Source organism: Ambystoma mexicanum, chromosome 2q, assembly GCF_040938575.1.
Source record: "Ambystoma mexicanum isolate Mex_15411 chromosome 2q, UKY_AmexF1_1, whole genome shotgun sequence".
In the NCBI taxonomy this organism is placed as follows: Eukaryota; Metazoa; Chordata; class Amphibia; order Caudata; family Ambystomatidae; genus Ambystoma; species Ambystoma mexicanum.
The window spans coordinates 1,415,561,935-1,415,581,002 of NC_090924.1; the positions used below are offsets into that span (position 1 = coordinate 1,415,561,935).

The window sequence follows — 19,068 nt, forward strand, 5'->3', positions numbered from 1 at the left end:
AGAAAATATATGAAGAAGGTGCATTCGTAAGGATGAAAATGAAGAATTCATGAACAAAGGGCATTCAAGAAAAGTAAACAAAAAAAGAGGAATACATGAAGGAGCGCTGGGGAGAAAAAAAGTAAGTTAAAGTGTACATAAGGAACAAGTTATTTACCTGTAACTATTGTTCTCCAGCATGGGTCTGGCATGGTTTTACTTGCTCATGAATATGCTTTGTTGTCCAGGTGGGAATCCTCACTAAAAGAAAACAGTTTCACGTACAAACTGTATTTCTCCTTTAGGCACTGTCCTCTGGGTCATAATGCCCCCATCCACTGACAGTCCTCTCCCTAAGCCCCTCCTCTGGCAGCCATCATCAGATTTGGTAAGCACGTAAAGTGGCAGTATGACCAAGAAGAGCAGCAGAGGGGACAGAGGGAGGGTTTGCATGTGAATCTATGCCAGACCCATGCGAAGAACAATAGTTACAGGTAAATAACTAGCTCCTTCTCCAGCATGGGGTCTGGCAAGGATTAACATGCTCATGAATAAAGAATACATAGCAGTACAACATACACAACCACGGGAGGTGAGAAGGCTCAATTTATATTTGCGCCCCAATGCCTGCAGGCTCCGGCGCAATATAAGTAAATAAACAAACAGAAGCAATTACACTTACCCCTGGAACAGACTCACATCAAGCAAACAGGTTGCGTAGCACTGCTTGGCCAACTCTGGACCCCTCTGGAATCCCGTTCGACGCAGTAGAATCTCATGAAGGTGTGCGTGGACCTCCACAGAGCAACCCTGCAGATGTCGAACAGGGGCACCCCAGCCCGGAACGCAATCGTTGTGATCGCTCTGGTGGAGCGGACTCTCGGATGGCTGGGCAGTAGTCGGTTAGCCAACTGAAGGCAGTGTGTGATGCAGCCGGAGAGCCATCTTGAAATGAAAGCCTTGGACAAGGCCTTCCCATGGTTCACAGGACCAAAGTTCACGAACAGCTGTGAAGTCTTCCGAAAACTCTTTGTGCGTGTCATGTAGAACTTCAGGGCACGAGCAATGCCCAGCGAGTGCAAGGCCCTTTCCACCGACAAAGATTTTGGGAATAAAACAGGTAACACCAAAGGCTTGGTGAGGTGGAATTCCGACAGAACCTTCGGCATGAAAGAGGGGTGCGTACCCAGCACCACCCTTGATTCGTGAAAGTCAGGTAAGGATGCTTGCAGGATAGGGCCTGGATCTCACCTACCCCCCTGGCAGATGCGCAGGGTTGACAGAATGTCCAGAGACACATCCCTTGGCTGAGAAGGTGGGATCGGGAAACTAGGTCCTGCCCCGTAGTAGACAGTCGTCCTCTTCTTCCACGTCCTCACGGATCATGTGCAAGGGCACATGGTCATTGTCTGTGGACGAGACCTTCATGGCCCCCCTTTGCGAGGCTTGACCCAGGGTCTGAGCCGGCTTCTCCCCTTCTTTGCTAAAGTCACTATGGCGGTGTCACACCTTCGGGGAAGGGATACCTTCTGTGCTGCTGGGGCTACCTCCGTAGGGTCAGCGCCCTTAATAGTCATGGTAGCAGTGGCTGCCAACTCAGTCGACAAAGTCTTGGCTTGTGCAGATTGGGTCTGCTTCGGCCTTCCTCTCCTCAGTCTGCGGCTTCTCCGACGTCTCCTGCAGTTTAGCCGTGGTAAAGTATTTCCTTTTCAAGGAGGAGCTCGATTGCCCGCTGGCAATGGAGGCAGAGGGTGATGTCAATCGCGCCCCATACACCTTTGGACCCGCTTCCACAGCGAATCCAGGGGGTTCGGACTTGTGGTTCTTGGCCTCATCTTGGGCTCCCACGGATGAGCCGCCCTCAAAGGATTTAGCAGACTGCTCCTCGGACCGGCCAGTGAGGAATGACCCTGCTCGGAGCAGAGGCCCTGGTGTTAAGCCACACCGCCAGTCTACTATGCCTGTCCCTCGTCATCTTCTTGAAGGACCCGGCGCATATCTCGCAATCTACTTCCTTGTGGTCCAGATGCAGGCAGTAGAGGCATTGCAGGTGTTTGTCTTCCACAAAGACATTCCGTAGCACGCATTTGGTGCAGGGCATTAAGAGGTACCTTCCTTCCTTCTTGGTCATGGTCAGAGCGCGCGAAGAAGGCCCGATGGCCTTCTGGAATCTTTGCAGATCTTCCCCCTTGAGGGGCGCTGAAATTCACTGACAACTGATCCCTGCTGTCGGCAGATGGAGAAAAGAGCACACAGGCTCTTTCTGAACAAAAATAGAACCCTTTTCTGCTGAAAATACAAAAAACGTAGAAGTAGCTCGCTGAGCAAACTCAAGGACTCCCAACACTGAAGCATGCAGTAAAAATCTGAAGATGGTTGTAAGATAGGGGCTTAGGGAGAGGACCATCATTGGACGGGGGCAGTATGACCCAGAGGACAGTGATTGGTTTAAAGGAACAATACAGTTTGTAACTGAAAGTGAAACCTTTTTTCTTTTACCGAGGATGCCCAGCCGGACAACTGGGAATATTCATAAGCATGTGAATCCATGCCAGACCCGATGCTGGATAATTACAAGTTTCAATATAATGGTTATACAATCTTTTAGTGGTGGCTAAAATCGAAAAAACTGTTGATTCAGCATTTTAAATACAATATTTTCATTCAATACCTTTCAGACAGAAGGGAGAGGTTGCAGACATGCATGTTGACTCAACCTTCTCCCTGTCCCCAATACCAGGACCATGCGTGGCTTTTCAAGCATCAGTCTCATCTTGGTTACTATTCATGATCTACATGGCTGCTCTGGTAAGCATCCTCAAAAGTCATTAAATTGCATAGACTATGTATGCAGACTATACTGGACTGCATAAGCACAACAAGGCCACCAATAGAGGCAGATGGGCGCTATGCAAGACCACTTACATTGCATATCAAATTACAGGAACACTTTGCATCAAAGGATTGGATCTAGGGTGAGCACTTTTGTTCACCTCTAACATGAAGATTTTATTTGCAGGCCCAATTGATTCAGACCCCATCTCTATCCTTCAGATGGCCATCAGAATTAGCTCAACTACCTACTAACAAGTTGTAAAGTTTGCAACCTACGAGACCTCTTTGAAGGTTCTTTTAGTAGGCAGACAACAAAATACTGTCATCATGTCTGCCTACTATTTGCCAGAGACTGCTCTCGGTCATGGTCCTCATTCTTCAAATGTCATAGAACCACACCGATCCTCATAGCATGGAGCAGCTTGATTATTGCAACCGGCTAATCGCCAGTTTCCCTGGTAAAATACCACACAAGCTTCAGCGAGTCAATTACCAGTGAGTCAATTACCATGCATTCCATTTCCTCTTCAGCTGCTCAGGTCATATTGGCTGAATATTCCTCACTGGCCCAGAGAGAAGCAGTGTACATAGTTTAAAACTATGTGGTACACCAGGCATTCAATCAATAACTGTCCACCCTACTACTTGACAAACTTGTCCATCAGCCTCAATAAGTCAAAGGTCGATCTCCTAAATCGTCCAGTTCGGAGTCATACATTTTGATGGACAAACTCAAATTGCCAAGGCCCTTCCTTTTGGAGCGACAACTCACCATCTCTCGGTCTTGCAGTAGATCAACTATAATTCCAGAGACTATTCAAGACACGCTTATTGAGATCTGCATTCCACAACTGGAGCCCTGAACTACCTCTCCCCACAAACGTCCGGAGCCATCCAACTCCCCATTCCCCTCAACCACGAACGTCTTCCGCCCTCTGGAACATCTAGTGTTAGGCAGAGGAGTAGACAGGGTAGGGCCTGAGCAGGCAAGGCCCAACTAAAATCGAGTAAATGCCCACAAAGCTGGGCTTTGTGGGCATTTACAGATACTACTGTCACTGCAGTGGGCCCAACTGCATTAGCTTCAGGCCACACTGGTTAGACAATCCTGGCTACGCCTCTGGTGTTAGGTGGTACAATAAAAAAAAAATATATTTTTTTAAAATAAACAGTCTCATCACTGGAGCAAAGTCATGAAGGCCCTTCAGGAAATATTTCAGTGATAGCGTAGCATTAATGGTGGCATGGGGGTGCTTCGACAGGCGGGGATATGCTGCTTGCTTCAGGCGATGCCCCCGAGTGAAGCAAGGGCCTTCACCAAGGATGGAGTGTCATTACAAGCTGATAAGTCTCCCAGAGCAGATTACTAAGCAAACGTTCAGGGTGCTATTTGTGGGGGGAGAAAAGCTTCAGGTGGTTTTCACACCGAAATCTCTTAAAAGAAATTAAATATGGGTGTTCCGGCAGCCGAAGGAACAGCAAGGACGTGTGCAAGGTGCAGCACGTGGCAGAGACCCAGAGATAAGCAGGCTTGTACTAGGAGATACAGCCCACATTACGAGCAGCCCAAATGGCTGTCTGCCATGCCATGGGTGCTAATAAAGAATGAATACCGATTAAGGTGTTTCCTGTACGCCATGATAGAAGAGAAAATGAGAATAGTGAAGCTCAGACTTTGCCAAATGGAAAAGGTATGGTCTTCCTGGCAGATACGAGGATCAATGCTTCTTTCCATACTACACCAGATGCAGATCCTATTCTAATGACAGGCAGACTGTCACCTAGCAGCAGGGGCGCATGGGTTCATGAAGTGTGCCCCTACAGAAGTGGGAGGTTTAGTTGGCTGCCTGACTCGGGGGTTATGTGGCTAAGTTAAGCGACTGTGAGCAGGAGGTTAATAGGCTGCCTCCCATCTTGGAGAGGAGCTTTTGTTTGCACAGCAGTTTCCTTTGTGGTGCCATTGAAAGGTGAAGGGCAGTGTGCCAACCGGGGGATAGGAGAACTGGGATGGTGTTGGGCAATATTACAGCCGAAAACATATCGGAGGGAAACCTCATTGGAGGAAAGGCATACAAAAATACCTCTGACCAAGGCATCAAACAGGCATTCCCCAGAATGTCAGGCTACCGGAGCCCCAATGCCTGCAAAGAATAGCCTATTTAAATTAAGAGCCATGAGGGAGATCCATGCCTGGTTGCTGCCATTGAAAAATGATGAGCACACATTCATCCTCTCCTGAGAGCACTGCCCTTTAGGTCTGATCACATACTGCCCTTTGTCCTCTCTCCAATGATTCACAATATGGGCACTCTGCGGTTCTATTGCAAGCTTGCACCAGCACCCGTTTGCCTTGTGTGGAGGGGGCAGAAAGTCCTTCAGGTCCAGGTGAACTGTTCTACGTTGTTTGGCAGTCTATCGTTTGACACAATTTGATCGACTAACTTTGGTAGACCTTAGACATATTGTTATGTGGGCAGCAGGGGTTCTCCCCCCCCCAACTGTGTGTATGTGATGAACTGCACATAGTTACAGAAGCTTGTCTGAATACAGACTCCTCTTGACCCATTCAGACGTTTCATACCAGTCCATCCAATCCTGGATGTCTGCATGCATAGCTAATTGAATTGTATTGTCCGATAGGTAGTGCTGTAACGGTACTCTCAGCGTCATACATGATTTCCTGCACAGCAGTGATGGACAAGCCTTCTCAGGGATCGCCATTCCTCCCAAGCCCACACTTCCGAGGCCACTGGCGCTCCAGCCATTACTGGAACAGTTCCATGCAAACAGCTAAGGCCCCCCAAGAATGAGGGGCGGGAGCGGAAGCTTTAGCCCCTCGCCTTCTGTGGTGATAAAGAAAATGCAGTGGAGGCAATTAATGCATTTACCTTAGATACCCTCACAAGGGATGGAGCCCCACCCCGACCGCTTTGGTAAATGCCTTTTCCTCTGTATCGGTCATCTTACCAGTCTGATGGTCATTTACAAACCCACAGCTCCCCAGTACCAAAACCCAGTGCCCCGGATAACCCACAGGTACTACAGCCCTTGGGTGGCTTATTCCTGGGGGTTGGGAGCCCCGGAATTCCGCCACTCTAATTGTAGTGTGGAGGTCCCAGTGTGGGATCCTTAACCCTGGAACATGTCTTCTCACTTTAAGCCCCAGTCACAGGGGCCTCGGGTGGGGGTAGGGAGGCGACACTGTAAAATCTGTCATTGTGCCATTTGTCTTGCCTCTTGTCATTGCTCTGTCTCCTGGCATCGGATGCTGTTAGACAGCCACTAGACTGCTTCCCCAAGCCGACACATCACTCCCAGTACTCCATACAAGCTGTCCAATGGGCGATATTTACTCAGGTTCCAGAAGTCAGGAAAGGTTAACCCATGTTACCAAGTCAACAGATCACAATTTTGTTTAAGTCAGTTTACAGACAAACAGGCCGAATATGGTCCCAAAACGAAGCAAATATTTATGTAAAGTTGTAGGTAAAGTAAACCATGAATGAAGTATTTGGGTGGTAGCATTTGTCCTTATTCAGGATTAAGCCAACTGCAGAGTCATGGATGGTTTAGGCTCATTGAAGCACTGTACAGTCACTGTTCAGAAAAGGACTAGGGTACAGGTTTCCTTAGACCAACATGGGGGAGACAGAAAGCTATGTGTTGAACGTGGTGGTCAGGAAACGTCCTTGTAGCTTCTCCATAAGAGAGTCAAGCAATCAGACTCAGAGTCCGTAAATCTACAGGTTTTTCTATCGGGCATTTAAATGCTTGGCTCTGCTCAGGTTGCTAGCGTGGTGGCCAGAGGATCTTAAAAAGCTACTAGTGGCATGGAGCAACTGCAGAAATACCCTGTAGCAGAAGGATCACCTGGGAGACAAACACTGAAGTGCTTGAACTAAAGAGTGGCACACACCAGTAGGGCAAATGAGGTGCAGCTTTGGTGGTAAAAGTGCAAGGTCAGAAACGGGCGATTATTACACTATGTTGACCGTCTTGATGTTAAGGGCTTTGACGGCAAGACATTCACTGATGGGGCACTCAATATGGAGACATCGGAAAAAGTCTTGACGACGAGGAACAGGTCTCTGGTGAAGCCAACACTGATGTTAGCTCTTTGGCTGATAGCATTGTGAGTGCGGACAGAGGTTAGCTCGAATACATGGGTGGATGTGTGTTGAATAGAGTGCCGAGGACACGCTGAGGGTTTTCTGCAAGGCATTTGGGAGTCGACTAGCTGTGCGTGTGGCTGCTGCAATACAACCGCTACCTTCAACATTCTACTACTTTCTTCCGCTTCAACTTTCTACCTCTATCGAGAAGCAATAAGGAAACATACATCGGTTAAACTACAACTTGCTGTGCAAGTCTATACTTTTTTACAATGGCCACGAGATTCAGGAAATTGGCCACTTTTGCACTGGCAGGTGTAACAGTGAAGACAGACACTTTCTGCCTTCCCCCCCTCCTTCCCCATGTTCGGTGCCATTCCGAACGTCTAATGAGAAAGCTAGCCAAAATAGGATTGTTTTGGCCCTGTGATAGTTGAGCTGAGACACAGTTTTCTCTTGCAAATGAAAATATGAAGGCACTGACCTGTAATCAGCAGCGTTTGTCACCAAAATATGTCTGCGTCAAGCATCGGTTGGCTGTTTGCTGCGACAGTTGTGCATAGTGGTATGCAGGCCGCCGAGGAGATCACCAAGTGATGGCTTTTGGCCTAAATTCTAGGTATCCAGATATCGGCAGGCAGAGAGCATGAATGAGGCCAGTGAAGGAGTCAGCAGGCACCTCTGGGTTCATTTTAGGAGTCTTGTTTACTTTAGAAGAAGCTATGCCTGAAGGCAAATCTGGAGAAAGGAGCGTATTTGCAGTACAACACAGACGAGAGGATGAAGTGCACTGTGTAACTGCAAATGGGGTTCTCCTGCAGGAATGAGCAATGGGAAAAGCAGTCCCGATAAAGAGGAGGGAAACAAGTGTTGGCAAAGTGCTTATAGTGTTGGCAATGCAAGCCAAGCTGTCTACAATGAACAATTGATGGTGTCCAATCGCTGAGCTATCTAGTGTTGGATTTGGACCCTTCAAGATAACGAGTGGACCTGCAAGTGCGTAGCAGGCAATTGGTATTCTACACAGGTACAGAGTCAATGATGCCACAAGCTCAGAGTTAGATATCAAACATTAATTAATTTTGAGTGCTTTGAAAAGCTCCACAGGCACTGAATAGCAATGAAGATTCCCTGAAATGTTTACATTTGTGTTGTGGGTCCAGCAAGTATAGTACCGTGTAATAGAGTTTACTGCCATGGCCTGGTTGATACAAAAACAAGGTATCCACATACCGTAGTAGGGGAGAGGGTTGTCATTCATTTGTTTGCATTTAGGAATACTGAGCAAGTAGTGGGTTTCCTTTCTGTTAATATTTGGAGACTAGTAATATACGTATGGCAATGTTCCTATAACATTCACAGAGATATCCTAATGTGGAAAGGGTTAATGGTATGATTATTAAAGTGCACAGCGAGGTGCTTGCGAGTTAGTTGGGATGGCCACAGGGAGGTTTAACTGGGTTGCTATAAGGTTAGAAGAGGCACCCCACCTTTTAGTGTTGGGATTGATGGTTTGAGGGAATGTTTGGTGCGATAGAGCCACGTTGGCCTGAGAACCTCTTTCAGGAAGCAGTGCTTTGCTTTAATTATGACCTGGATGACAGCACAACAATCCACTGAAAGTGAGCAAGCCTCAGAATTTAATGGATTAGGCCCCCGAAGACATCAGATACACCAAAATCGGGTCTCTGACAACAGAGAATAATAGCCATAAAAATAGCAAAGGGTTTACATAGCGCGTACTACCGCAAGCTTGCTGGGTAAAGGTCTGAAGAAACACAAACCTTTCTAGGATTTTGGGGGAGATGTCCCAGCAGGCTAATGCTTCTGAAAGGCAGGTTGGGCCACGTTAGGTTTGCTTATAAAAGCCTTTTCGTCCTGTAGCAGGTCATTGCCATGTAAGGGGTGCTAGACTTGCGACTGACCAGGCTCAATCCTGGCCTTTCAGAGCTACCGATTGTCCTGCTGCTGTTTAAAAGCGAATTTATCTGTGTGTACATCCAGATTGTTTTGTTGCTGTTTAAAATCGAATTTAGCTGTGTGCACATCCCGATTGGCTTGTTGCTGTTTAAAATCGTTTTTAACTGTGCAAACTCCCTGCTTTTCATGAGAATGTGTTGGCAGTTTTACCCCATCTGTCTAGTCTTCCATCTGTTCCCTTAACCTCTCCAACTGTCTCTTCCCTATCCTGTCAATCAGTCTGTCTCCCTGTGCATCTTGCCTAACGCCCCATCACGTAGCTCAATTGCTCTGCCTGGTTAAGTGCACCACACCAAGTGCCACTTTCTATCTCCCCATCTACTCTAATTGTTTCTCCATCTACTATCCTTCACCTTTCACGAAGCCTGGCAGGAAGAAACTCAAGGGGGACATTCTTGCCTCCAACCCAGGCCTTCCCATCGCGGACACCTATGTCAGTGCTTCCGCCACAGACTCTCACTGACATACTCTTTGTTGTTCCTTCTCCCGACCTATGGACTCCCCATATGGCCACTTTGCCCTCTCCTTGCTCTTCTTCGCACATAAATGGTGGCACCCGCTGGGAGACCTTTCTTGCCTCCTCTTTCACCTCCAGGGCCATCATAAATGTCTATCGAAATGGTACCATCTTAGTACAAGGGCCTCAACCCAACCTCTTACTTTTCAATTGGCTCCTTCCTCGCCTTATCAACTTTCCTCTTTGTTCCTCATGTGCTCCCTTGCCACCTGCCTCTACGGTCCTACAGGCTCCCTTGTCAACTATGCCCACCCTGGCTACCTTGCCTCCTACCGACCTAACAAATCCCCATTGTCACCATCACCTGTACATGCTCACTTGCCTACTAACAATACACGGACAGTCTCATCAGCCCCCGCCACCCACTGCCATTGCATCTGGAGCTCCTTTGCCCCATCCTATCTCTATCTTTCAGGAACTCTTGCAGCTTGCGGGGATGGGGGGCGAGCGGTGACACCTCTGTCCCAAGCAATCCCTGCACGCCCCCAAGTAAATCCTACAAAAGTGGCAACCTGCTCCATGTATAACTCTCGTTCCACTGTCAAGCACTCCTCCGACATCTGCCACCTCCTGGAACTCCTGGGCCTTGATGTTCTAACTCTTATGGAGACATGGTTTAAAGGCCGCTCTGTCACAAGTTTTGACGCACTCCTCCCTTAAGGTTACAAGATCCTCTCTGTGCCCAGGCTCAACAGGCCAGGAGGTGGAGTAGCCTTGATCTTTCCTGAGTGGATCTCCGATACCATTATTCCCACTCGGATCTACTCCTCCTTTGAATGCCTGGTCTGCAGGCTCTCTTTCTCACCTGTCGCCTCTCTTACTCTGGCCACCTTTTATCGGCCACCGGGACAGTTATCCCACTACCTCTTGGAATGTGCTGACCTAGCCTCTTCACTCCTCTTCCTAACTTCTCCTTCGGTGGGGATCTTAACATCCATCTGGACTCTCCTGACTCTTCTGGACCTTTCTAAAACCTATGGTACTCCCTTTCTTTTTCCATTCTACACTCTGGCCAAACGCACACTGTTGGCTACACCTTGGAGGCTCTCGTCACCACATACATGCCACTTTCTATTCCTCTCACTACTACACTCTCATGGACTGATCATTCTCTTTTCACTTGAAGCTCTCTTCGCCTTTGGCAATAGCACACCCTTCACCACCTCCTGCCTTCAAGGTCATCCGACCCATGAAGTGTGTCAGCAGCTGCCTTTGCCTCCACCTACTCTCCTCCTTCTACTCCTGCGGCTGGCTCCCACCATGATACAGCCCTCTTAAACTTTCACTGTTCCATCTCCAACACTTTTGACATTCTTGCCCCTGTCATGAGGGTCTGACTGAAGCCAGACAAAAAGTGCAACTCTTGGTACGACTCCGATTCTGCTGCCCTTAAACGCAAGTACAGAGCAGCAGAAAGGAAATGGGGATCTTCAGGTACACCCTCTGACAAACTCGCCTGCCGCCTTCTTAAAAGGCAATCTAGACACTGCATCCGCTCCAAGAAAAGACTCTACATTCAAGTATGCATCTCCGCGGCATCTAACAACACGGCCCAACTCTTCAAAGTATGCAAGGAACTGGCCAACCATACCGCAGCTGCATCCTCTACAACACCCACCCAGTCCCTTTGCTTGGCCCTGGCCACACACTTCACCACCAAAACACAGGACATCCTGTCCTCCCTCTCTTCTGCTCCCCTCGGCACCATCTCCTCTTCGGCCCCCGGCCCCTCCTCGGCTGTCCTTACCCCTCCCACTCTTCTCTCCTCCCTCTCTCCTGTGACACCTGATGAGGTCTCTAGACAAGTCCAGTCTATCAAAGCCTCCTCCAAACCGGTGGATCCCTGATCTTCCAAAACCATCACGGACAATATTAACACTCTCGCTCCAGCCTTGACCAACCTCTGCAACCTCTCTTTCGCCACTGGAGTTTTCCCCACTCTTCTCAAGCACTCTTGTGCACCCTCTGCTCAAAAAACCCTCCGCCGACGCATCAATTCAGGCAAACTATCGCCCGATCGCCATCACCCCTTTCCTTGGAAAACTCCTGGAGAAGCTGGGTATCACTTAACTTACCCTCCATACTGCATCTCTTGGTTGTCTCCATGACCATCAGCCTGGCTTTAGAGCATCCAGACGCACGGAAACTGCTCTTCTGAAAACACATGAAGACCTGCTCTCAAATCTTCCAACTCTCGATCTGTCCTCATTCTTCACGACCTCTCAACGGATTTCGATATGGTAAACCACAATATTCTGATCACCCGTCTCCATGATACCCTGGGCATCACAGATCAGACCCCCGCTGTGGATCACCTGCTTTCTCTCTGACCGGCCCTCCCAGGTGGAACTCGGGCCCTTTCTCTCCTCTACCACTCTTTCTACATGTGGCGTCTCTCACCCAGGGATCTAACCTTTCCCCCTCGTTTTTCAATATCTACAGGACCCCCTTGGCCCACTGGATCTCTACCTTTACCTCTAACTTTCAGTGTTACGCAGATGACAGCTCTTTCAGGCTGCCCTTAGCCTCTGCCTCCTCCTCACTCATCCGTGACTGTCTACCCGCAATTCAGGCTTGGTGTGCTGCTAATCTATGCCTGAATGTCAGTAAGACAGATCATCCTCATTGGGACCTCCTGCTCCCGCCTTCTCACGTTCTCACTGGCCTGCCTCCCTTGGCCCTGCGCCCTCACCTACCAATGAGGCAAGAAATCTTGATGTCATCTTCGACTCCACTCCCTCCTATTTCAGACATCATCAAAAAGTCCAACTACCAACTGCACCTCCTCAGCTGTATTCTACCTTTTCTCACTTTTCCCCAGAGGCTCATCACCTCGAGATCCCTGGTTCTTTCTAGGCTTGACTGCAAAAGCCTCTCATTCTTCCCACTTCTACTCTCCATCCTCTACAACTCATCCAGAACAGAACCGCAAGACTTTTCCTTGGTCTCACGCCCTGGGACTGCATATCTCTGGTGCTGAAATTCCTCCACTGGCTCCCCTTGGCAGCAAGGATCAAGACCCTCTGCATTATCCACAAGGCTTTCTGGGGGCAGGGACCACCATATCTACAACGCTCTCTTCCTAAATACTCTCCCTCTAGAGTCTTCCGCTCGTCCTCCAACTCTCTGCGTTTTCACAGAAACTCCAGACCTTCCTTCTCCCTCCCTCTCCCCTGCTAACCACCCTCTTTTCTCTCCACCCTTCTTCTCCTCCCTAACTCTGTTCAGTTTTTACTGACTGATTGCTTGGTTCACCTTCAGAGCCAACAGCTCCCAGTCTCCCCCGCCAGTCTTTTGTACTTGCCTCTGGGCCGCTGTAATGTATCGAACATTACTGCACTTTCAGCATATTCTCCTGGATCGGCGCAACCTCTTTGCGCTTAACCCAGGGCCCTGCTGGACCGTACTCTTTGTCCCCCCCCCCCTCACACCCCACTCCTCCCCTGTCTCTGCACCTCCGTGAGTACACATGCATGACCTAAATGTACTAGGACCAGTTATTGAGTCTGTCTTGTCCCCCACCATTTGCCACGTTCCTCCCCCTCCCCCCGCCAGTTATTGTCTCAACTGTAGCACTTCATGCACTAGCACTAGGAGAAATGTCGTCAGGTCTAATATGCTCGTTTTTCTATTAGATCATTTGGAATCTTCAAGGCCTAAGCACGATTAATGTATTCCCTTGTTCCCTTCCCACCTTGAAGCACGTTGAAGTACTTTACCTGTATATAAGTGCTATATAAAAGAATAAATAAAATTTACAAAAAATAAATACTGGCGTGTTGGAACATATCCCCCGTTTCATGTCGGCCAGTATGCCTGTTTAGAGATGACTCCCATCCGAAGACTATCAAATGGATTTGCCATGCTATTTAGTGGGACTGACGTTCCATTACCTGCCCGGTTCTCTTGTACATGTGTATGCGTTGGGATGTTGCTACTGCTTTCTGACATCCGGAGATGTTGGGGTGTTTCATTTGGAATTACAGTCACTTCCTGGAATATCCGGTCTGGGCTCGCAGGGCCATGGCCATAATTATTGTTCAATTCCATCTGCCTGGGGAGGAAGAGAAATACATATTTAAGACCTTATGGATAACACTGAAGCACTTTTCACAACAATGACATGCAAGCGCCCTTTGACCTCACAGGGTAGGACCAATGATTTCGTACGGCTGGGAATGACCTCTGCCTTAAGGCACTAAGATCTCAAAGACCACTGTTTGTTTAAGGGCCAATTTGCAGGCGACATTTAAATAGTTTTACTTTTCAACGAGTTTTAACATGCTCTGATGCACCTTTTATTATCAGCAAAGTCTTTTCTATTTTCATAAAGATGGATAGAGGCGATCAGGAACTGGGGAGAAATCCTAGGAGCGCTAAGACAGATCCAGAGACTAGATCAGGTGTTTGCAGGGCTCACTTTCAAGCCATGTGCAGCATGCGCCTCTTCACACTAAATAGGATATCCCACAGACATGTATTCATCTCTGGTGGCTGCACAACACAGAGGGCAGTCACTGCAACACTTAATGGGATCTAGAAGGCAGAAACCCAGCTGGGACGCAATGGCGAAGTAGAGTGTGCGGTTAGCAGTGGAGCGGCGATGTATGGAGGAGGCTGGGAGAAGAAGCGGGCACCACATGAAAGTGAGTGTGTCCGACAATTTACTCATTGCTTTCAGTGCAATTCCAACATTGAGCAAAATTAATGTATAAACTAAATATCAAGCCCTAGCAATCACATCTATTTTATGTACATTTGCTCCTGGCAGGAAAGGGGAAATAAAAACTACAAACCTTCATAATGTCAGTAGTACCGCATATTAAACACATTTGTACTACACACTGCTTCCATCCATTTGGGTGATGGTGAATGGAGGTTTAGAGTTCTCAGGTATGCTTGGGCAACGCTTGCGAGGAAAGGCAACCTTGAGGCTGCGCGCGAAGACGGAAGGTATATGGGGTTCACATTTTGCATGAAGCCATGGAGTTGTTGGTCAAATGAGAAGCAGTTGAGATGATCATGCACATTTCACTAGCTGTTAATGTGTGGAGTAATGAGGAAACTGCAGGATTGGAGGCATCCGTGGTGCAACAGATTTCCCGCCCTATTCTTCGCTGGCAAACGGTTGCATGAGCAAGAGGAGACAACGTCCTGCTCACCCTTTCCGAGCCTCTAGGCTATGGAATCAAATATCACAAAGCTACAAACATCAACCTTGCAGCCAATGACGGCCCTAAAGTGGGAGTACCAAGATGGGCATCGAGGGAAAGCGCCTGGCTAGCTAAGAGACTGCTCCGGTCGTCAACCTACTCTCAATGGCTCATTAGTGCATTATTGACACGCCGTCATGAGCTTCATTAGCATGATCGGTGCGCAGTTTTCCTGCATGGACTCCGGGAGGTCACTTTGTGTGGTCTCTCGCCATGGAGATGCGGCAAGCTAGGAGATTGCCAGGAGCTGCAACTGGACGGTTCACCTCGAGACAAGAATGCAAAAGAAGCCAATCCAGCAGGACCGGTCTAAAGAGGGAGGGAAACCAGGCGGCAGAGGAGAAACCGCAAACACGCCACTGTAATTACAGGCAACACCAAGCCTATAGTCTCGGTATCCCCCCTCGGGGTCACTGGAAGTCCTGGCTACTCGTGCTAGCCATAACATCCATCACCTGCCAAAGAATATTCCGATTTCAGCAAAAATAGTGTTCCAAGATAAAATGGTTAAAAAACTAGGCTTTATCAAAACAAAAACAAAAGAAAAAGAAAAAACCACAGACAGAAATAGTGGGAAGCTTGACACCAATATGAAGAAAACCTTCAATTAAGGATTGCAACAATGACCGTCCCCGGAAGAAAACGGATATAACTGCTTCTGGCCCCTGCAGCATCAGCAGCCAACATGAGGACTATTCCAGGCGGTGGCTTGTAGCGTGTCCCCTTATTCTCACTGGTCCAATGGGAGCGGCAGGGTTTTAAAGCCTCTACCAGCCTGTATGCACTGTTGGGAGCAGGGGTGCACTAAGAAACCAAAAGTGGCCCAGGAAAAGTTATCCAAAGTGCCCCCTCATTACATTGTGCGAGCAATCCCAACCCCCATTAAGTAAAGTTGGGGGTATGAGGTTCTAGCACAATACAATTTTGAAACAAATGGGTCCAAATCATGCATTTTAGAGCACACCTGTATCTATGTAGGGAACTGACATAACATGTGTTAATAGTGAGCATAGAAATCCCTGCGAAGGCTTGAGAGAACTATATGCTCACAATCAATTCTAAAATAGCTAAGCACATTAGTTGTATGTAAACATAATTACTATGCAAATAATCCAGCTTTATGTCATATTAAGTGGTTCGATGCCTTTTAATCCAAACTGTAAATTCAGAGGAAACAGACACAAGGCAATTAATTCAATTTGAATACATTTCGGACAATAGTTCGTAATCAGGGCAACTGTTTACACTCTGTGACTACAATGTTCCATCAAATCAGAACCACTTTGCATCAATTCCTCCTCTCAACTGAGGTACATATGTCAGTATCTAGGGAAAATGTTGCCAGAAGGAAATGTGTCAGTGAAAAGGTCACGGTGAAAATACCTCTTCAGTGAAAAAGTTGCCAAGCATAAAGTAGTCGAAAAATGCATCTGAAAAGTAGCCAAAAATGAAGTGCTGCTAGGCTAATTTTTAGGGTTAAGGATGATTTTGTGGGCTTGTATTTGCCAGGTTTAGGGTTAGGATACAGTTTAGGGTAAGGATAGGGCCTAGAGTAGCGGTTTTGGCTAGCATTAGGGTAAGAGGTAGGGTCAGGGTGGTTGCTGCACGGATGGTGATATTGGGGTTCAGTTAGGGTAGATAAAGTGTCAGAGTAAGTGTTAGGGTAGGGGTTATGGTAAGGCTGGTGTTTGGATAAGTGTTAAAGGGATAGGAAAGTTAGGGAGGGATGGTGATGTTGGCGTAGCATAGGGGTTAGGATGAACCTAGTGGTTAGAGTAAAGTAAGCATTTGGGTAAGTGTTAAGAGTTGCAGTTAGGGTAAGGTTGGATTGGGGCAATGGTTTGGGTGAGGCCAAGGGCTTTGTCATTTGTTGTGAGCTGGTGATGGGGTTGGAGTTAAATTCACTGTTCATTTTCCATTGATTTTGTATTGAGCAATAGGCACATAAAATGCTTTGGCGCACTGAACCGTTTGTGTTCTGTAAGAATTCAGGGTAGCAATTTGAGTTAGGGGAAGGTTTAGGAACGGAGATAGGATGATTCTCAGAGTTTTATTAAAGGTTCGGGCCATTGTTAGGGTTACGGCCTTGTGCATTTAAAAATAGCTTTTATGGCGACCTTATTTCCGGAAAGATTTTCACACTTGCATTGATTGTATTAAACAACTACATTTTTGAAAATTACTTTTTTCTGGTTATAGTTTCACAGGATTACATTTTCCTGGGGGCATTTTCACATTTAACCCATATATTCAGAAACCTCTGTCGAGGTTGACCTAAATTTGAAAAGAAATTCTAATGTGACGCAGTTCTCCAAAACTTTCTCAGGGATATTTTATGTATGTAATTTAGAACTCAGAGTGCCCTGGGGCATTTTCTTTAGTGCTCCTTGAAGATTAGAAAAGAGTAATACACATTGGTTTCAAGCTTACGTTGCAAAGAACAGGCTGGCCCCCCTCCTCCCTACATCTTTAATAGTGAGCCAGAGCGTACTGGAAGCTTTACAACAAATGCTTTACTTCAAAAGGGATGTGGCCGGTAAGGAGAGGTGGAATGAAGGGACCAGTATAGCGGTAAGAGGAGCAGAAAACCAGGGTAGTCAAAAAAAATAATATAATAATAAATAAATAAAGAAGTACCATGGTGCAGATGTCCTCCACTGGGATGTCTACAGAATTTCCTGATGCCAGACCAGCACTGGCTGTAGAGGTCCAAACCACTCTGTGCGTTACACCGGTTGGGCTTGCCCTCGGACCACGCCTCATGCTTCTACAACCCTGGTTATTTCATTCCACCACCGCAGACGGACCACATGTGCCAGAGCGCTTGAAATAATCGTAGTCTATCTAGGAGTCTCGAATATTTAATGTAGGGTACACATTGAGATTCTGAATCACTCAATTCTTGTGTAAAATTAACTGGAGTTCTAAAATAAATAAATAAAAATTTAAAAAGGGGGTAATCTGCAAAAAACCTGAAAACGCTACTGGGAACAGACACAGAAACTATTTACCAGCTTATGTGCATTGCAAACTAACAAACAGAGCAACCCACTTCCTCGTTCTGTTCAACACCCCTTATCACTCACACATGTTTTCATAAGTATATCAACAATGTATTAAAAAAGGCTCATCCCTTATTTAGCTTTGGCTATTAGGCAGTGCTTAAACCAAAACGATTGCATTGGAGTACAGCTCGTAGGGAGAATGGATGTGAGGCGGGACACAGCCTGTAGGTGTTTGGCTTTTCCCCAGCCTCTGGCTGCCCTTGACCCAGTCCCATCCACTACCCGCCTCTCCCTGCCCAACACAGACATTGTGGTATCTCTCTGAGCCATGTCTATCATGGAGTAGTGAACTTGATGAAATATGCGGCTCGACAATGTTATTTCTAACCAGTATTCTAGGAGTTTATGGCCTAATCACTGCTGTAAGAGTTTTAGATGTAATAAAAAGTCTTAACTAAGGGTGCCTTCAGCCACTTGTTTTATAAGCAAATGTGCTCCTCGCATCGGTCTCTTGCGTTGAAGTCCTTGTAAAAAGCAGCATTGGCAAATCCAACAGTTTTGGTTTGTGTAAAGGTATTTTTTTCCCTTGATTGTGTTATAGTTTACTCACCTTTTCACAAATACAAGTCATCCCTACCCATCGACTCACGTTCCAATACATATATAATACGCTTCACTTCATTCAACCAAAACCACCATAATTTTCCCCAATTTCCCTCCAAAATAGGGTAAAATACGTGATACACGCATGATCATTGCCCGTAAAACCATCCCACTGATCCTTCCCAAGCAAATGCAATTCCCACCCCAATGGGGTTTCCCGGCTTCCGTCTTGAGGCCACTAGGCCATCACAGTCGCATAGTAAATGTCTGGTAGTTCCACAGATATTCGGTAGTGTACATGGGGAGATGGGATCTTTGTTGGACATAATGCAGAAACTCCACGGCGTTGTTCCTTGAGCCAAGATTAACAAGTGCCTGCTCTTCACCCTGCTCTATAATGATCGCTTTCATCACAGATTAAAAATTGCTCGGGGATTCTTCCAAGATGCCCTTCTCAGCCAAGAGCCTGCTACATTGCAGAGGTTTGCCACTTTACAACACGCCATATGTTCGGGGCACCGAGTACATGTCTCGAAGACGAGCTTCAGCAATCCACTGGTGGGCGCACTGAACTTTTCCAATATGATGTTAGACAGCCTAAGGCCGGTTTCGTATTTGATGGGCACTAACATCATAGGCCCAGGAACTCCCACATTGTTTTTAGCTGTTACCATTTTAGGGACATGTAGCACGACATGGTAGTAGCCAGACAAATGCCTACACAGAAGCAAACACTGGTGGCTTTGCCAATGCTGGTTGATCAAGTCCCGCAGCGCTGGGGACAAACATCATGAGGGCATGATTTGACTCTGCTCATTGCGGCC

At 47.2% G+C, this 19,068-nt stretch overlaps 1 protein-coding gene across 1 annotated transcript in view; it reads right to left on the bottom strand.

The window, feature by feature from the left end:
- Window positions 1-19,068, bottom strand: part of PLEKHA8 (pleckstrin homology domain containing A8) — a 353,037-nt gene that overhangs the window by 86,126 nt on the left and 247,843 nt on the right. Inside the window, exon 7 of the mRNA XM_069648916.1 lies at window positions 13,317-13,477. Coding sequence (XP_069505017.1) covers window positions 13,317-13,477 — 161 coding nt within the window. The remainder of the gene's footprint in view (window positions 1-13,316; window positions 13,478-19,068) is intronic.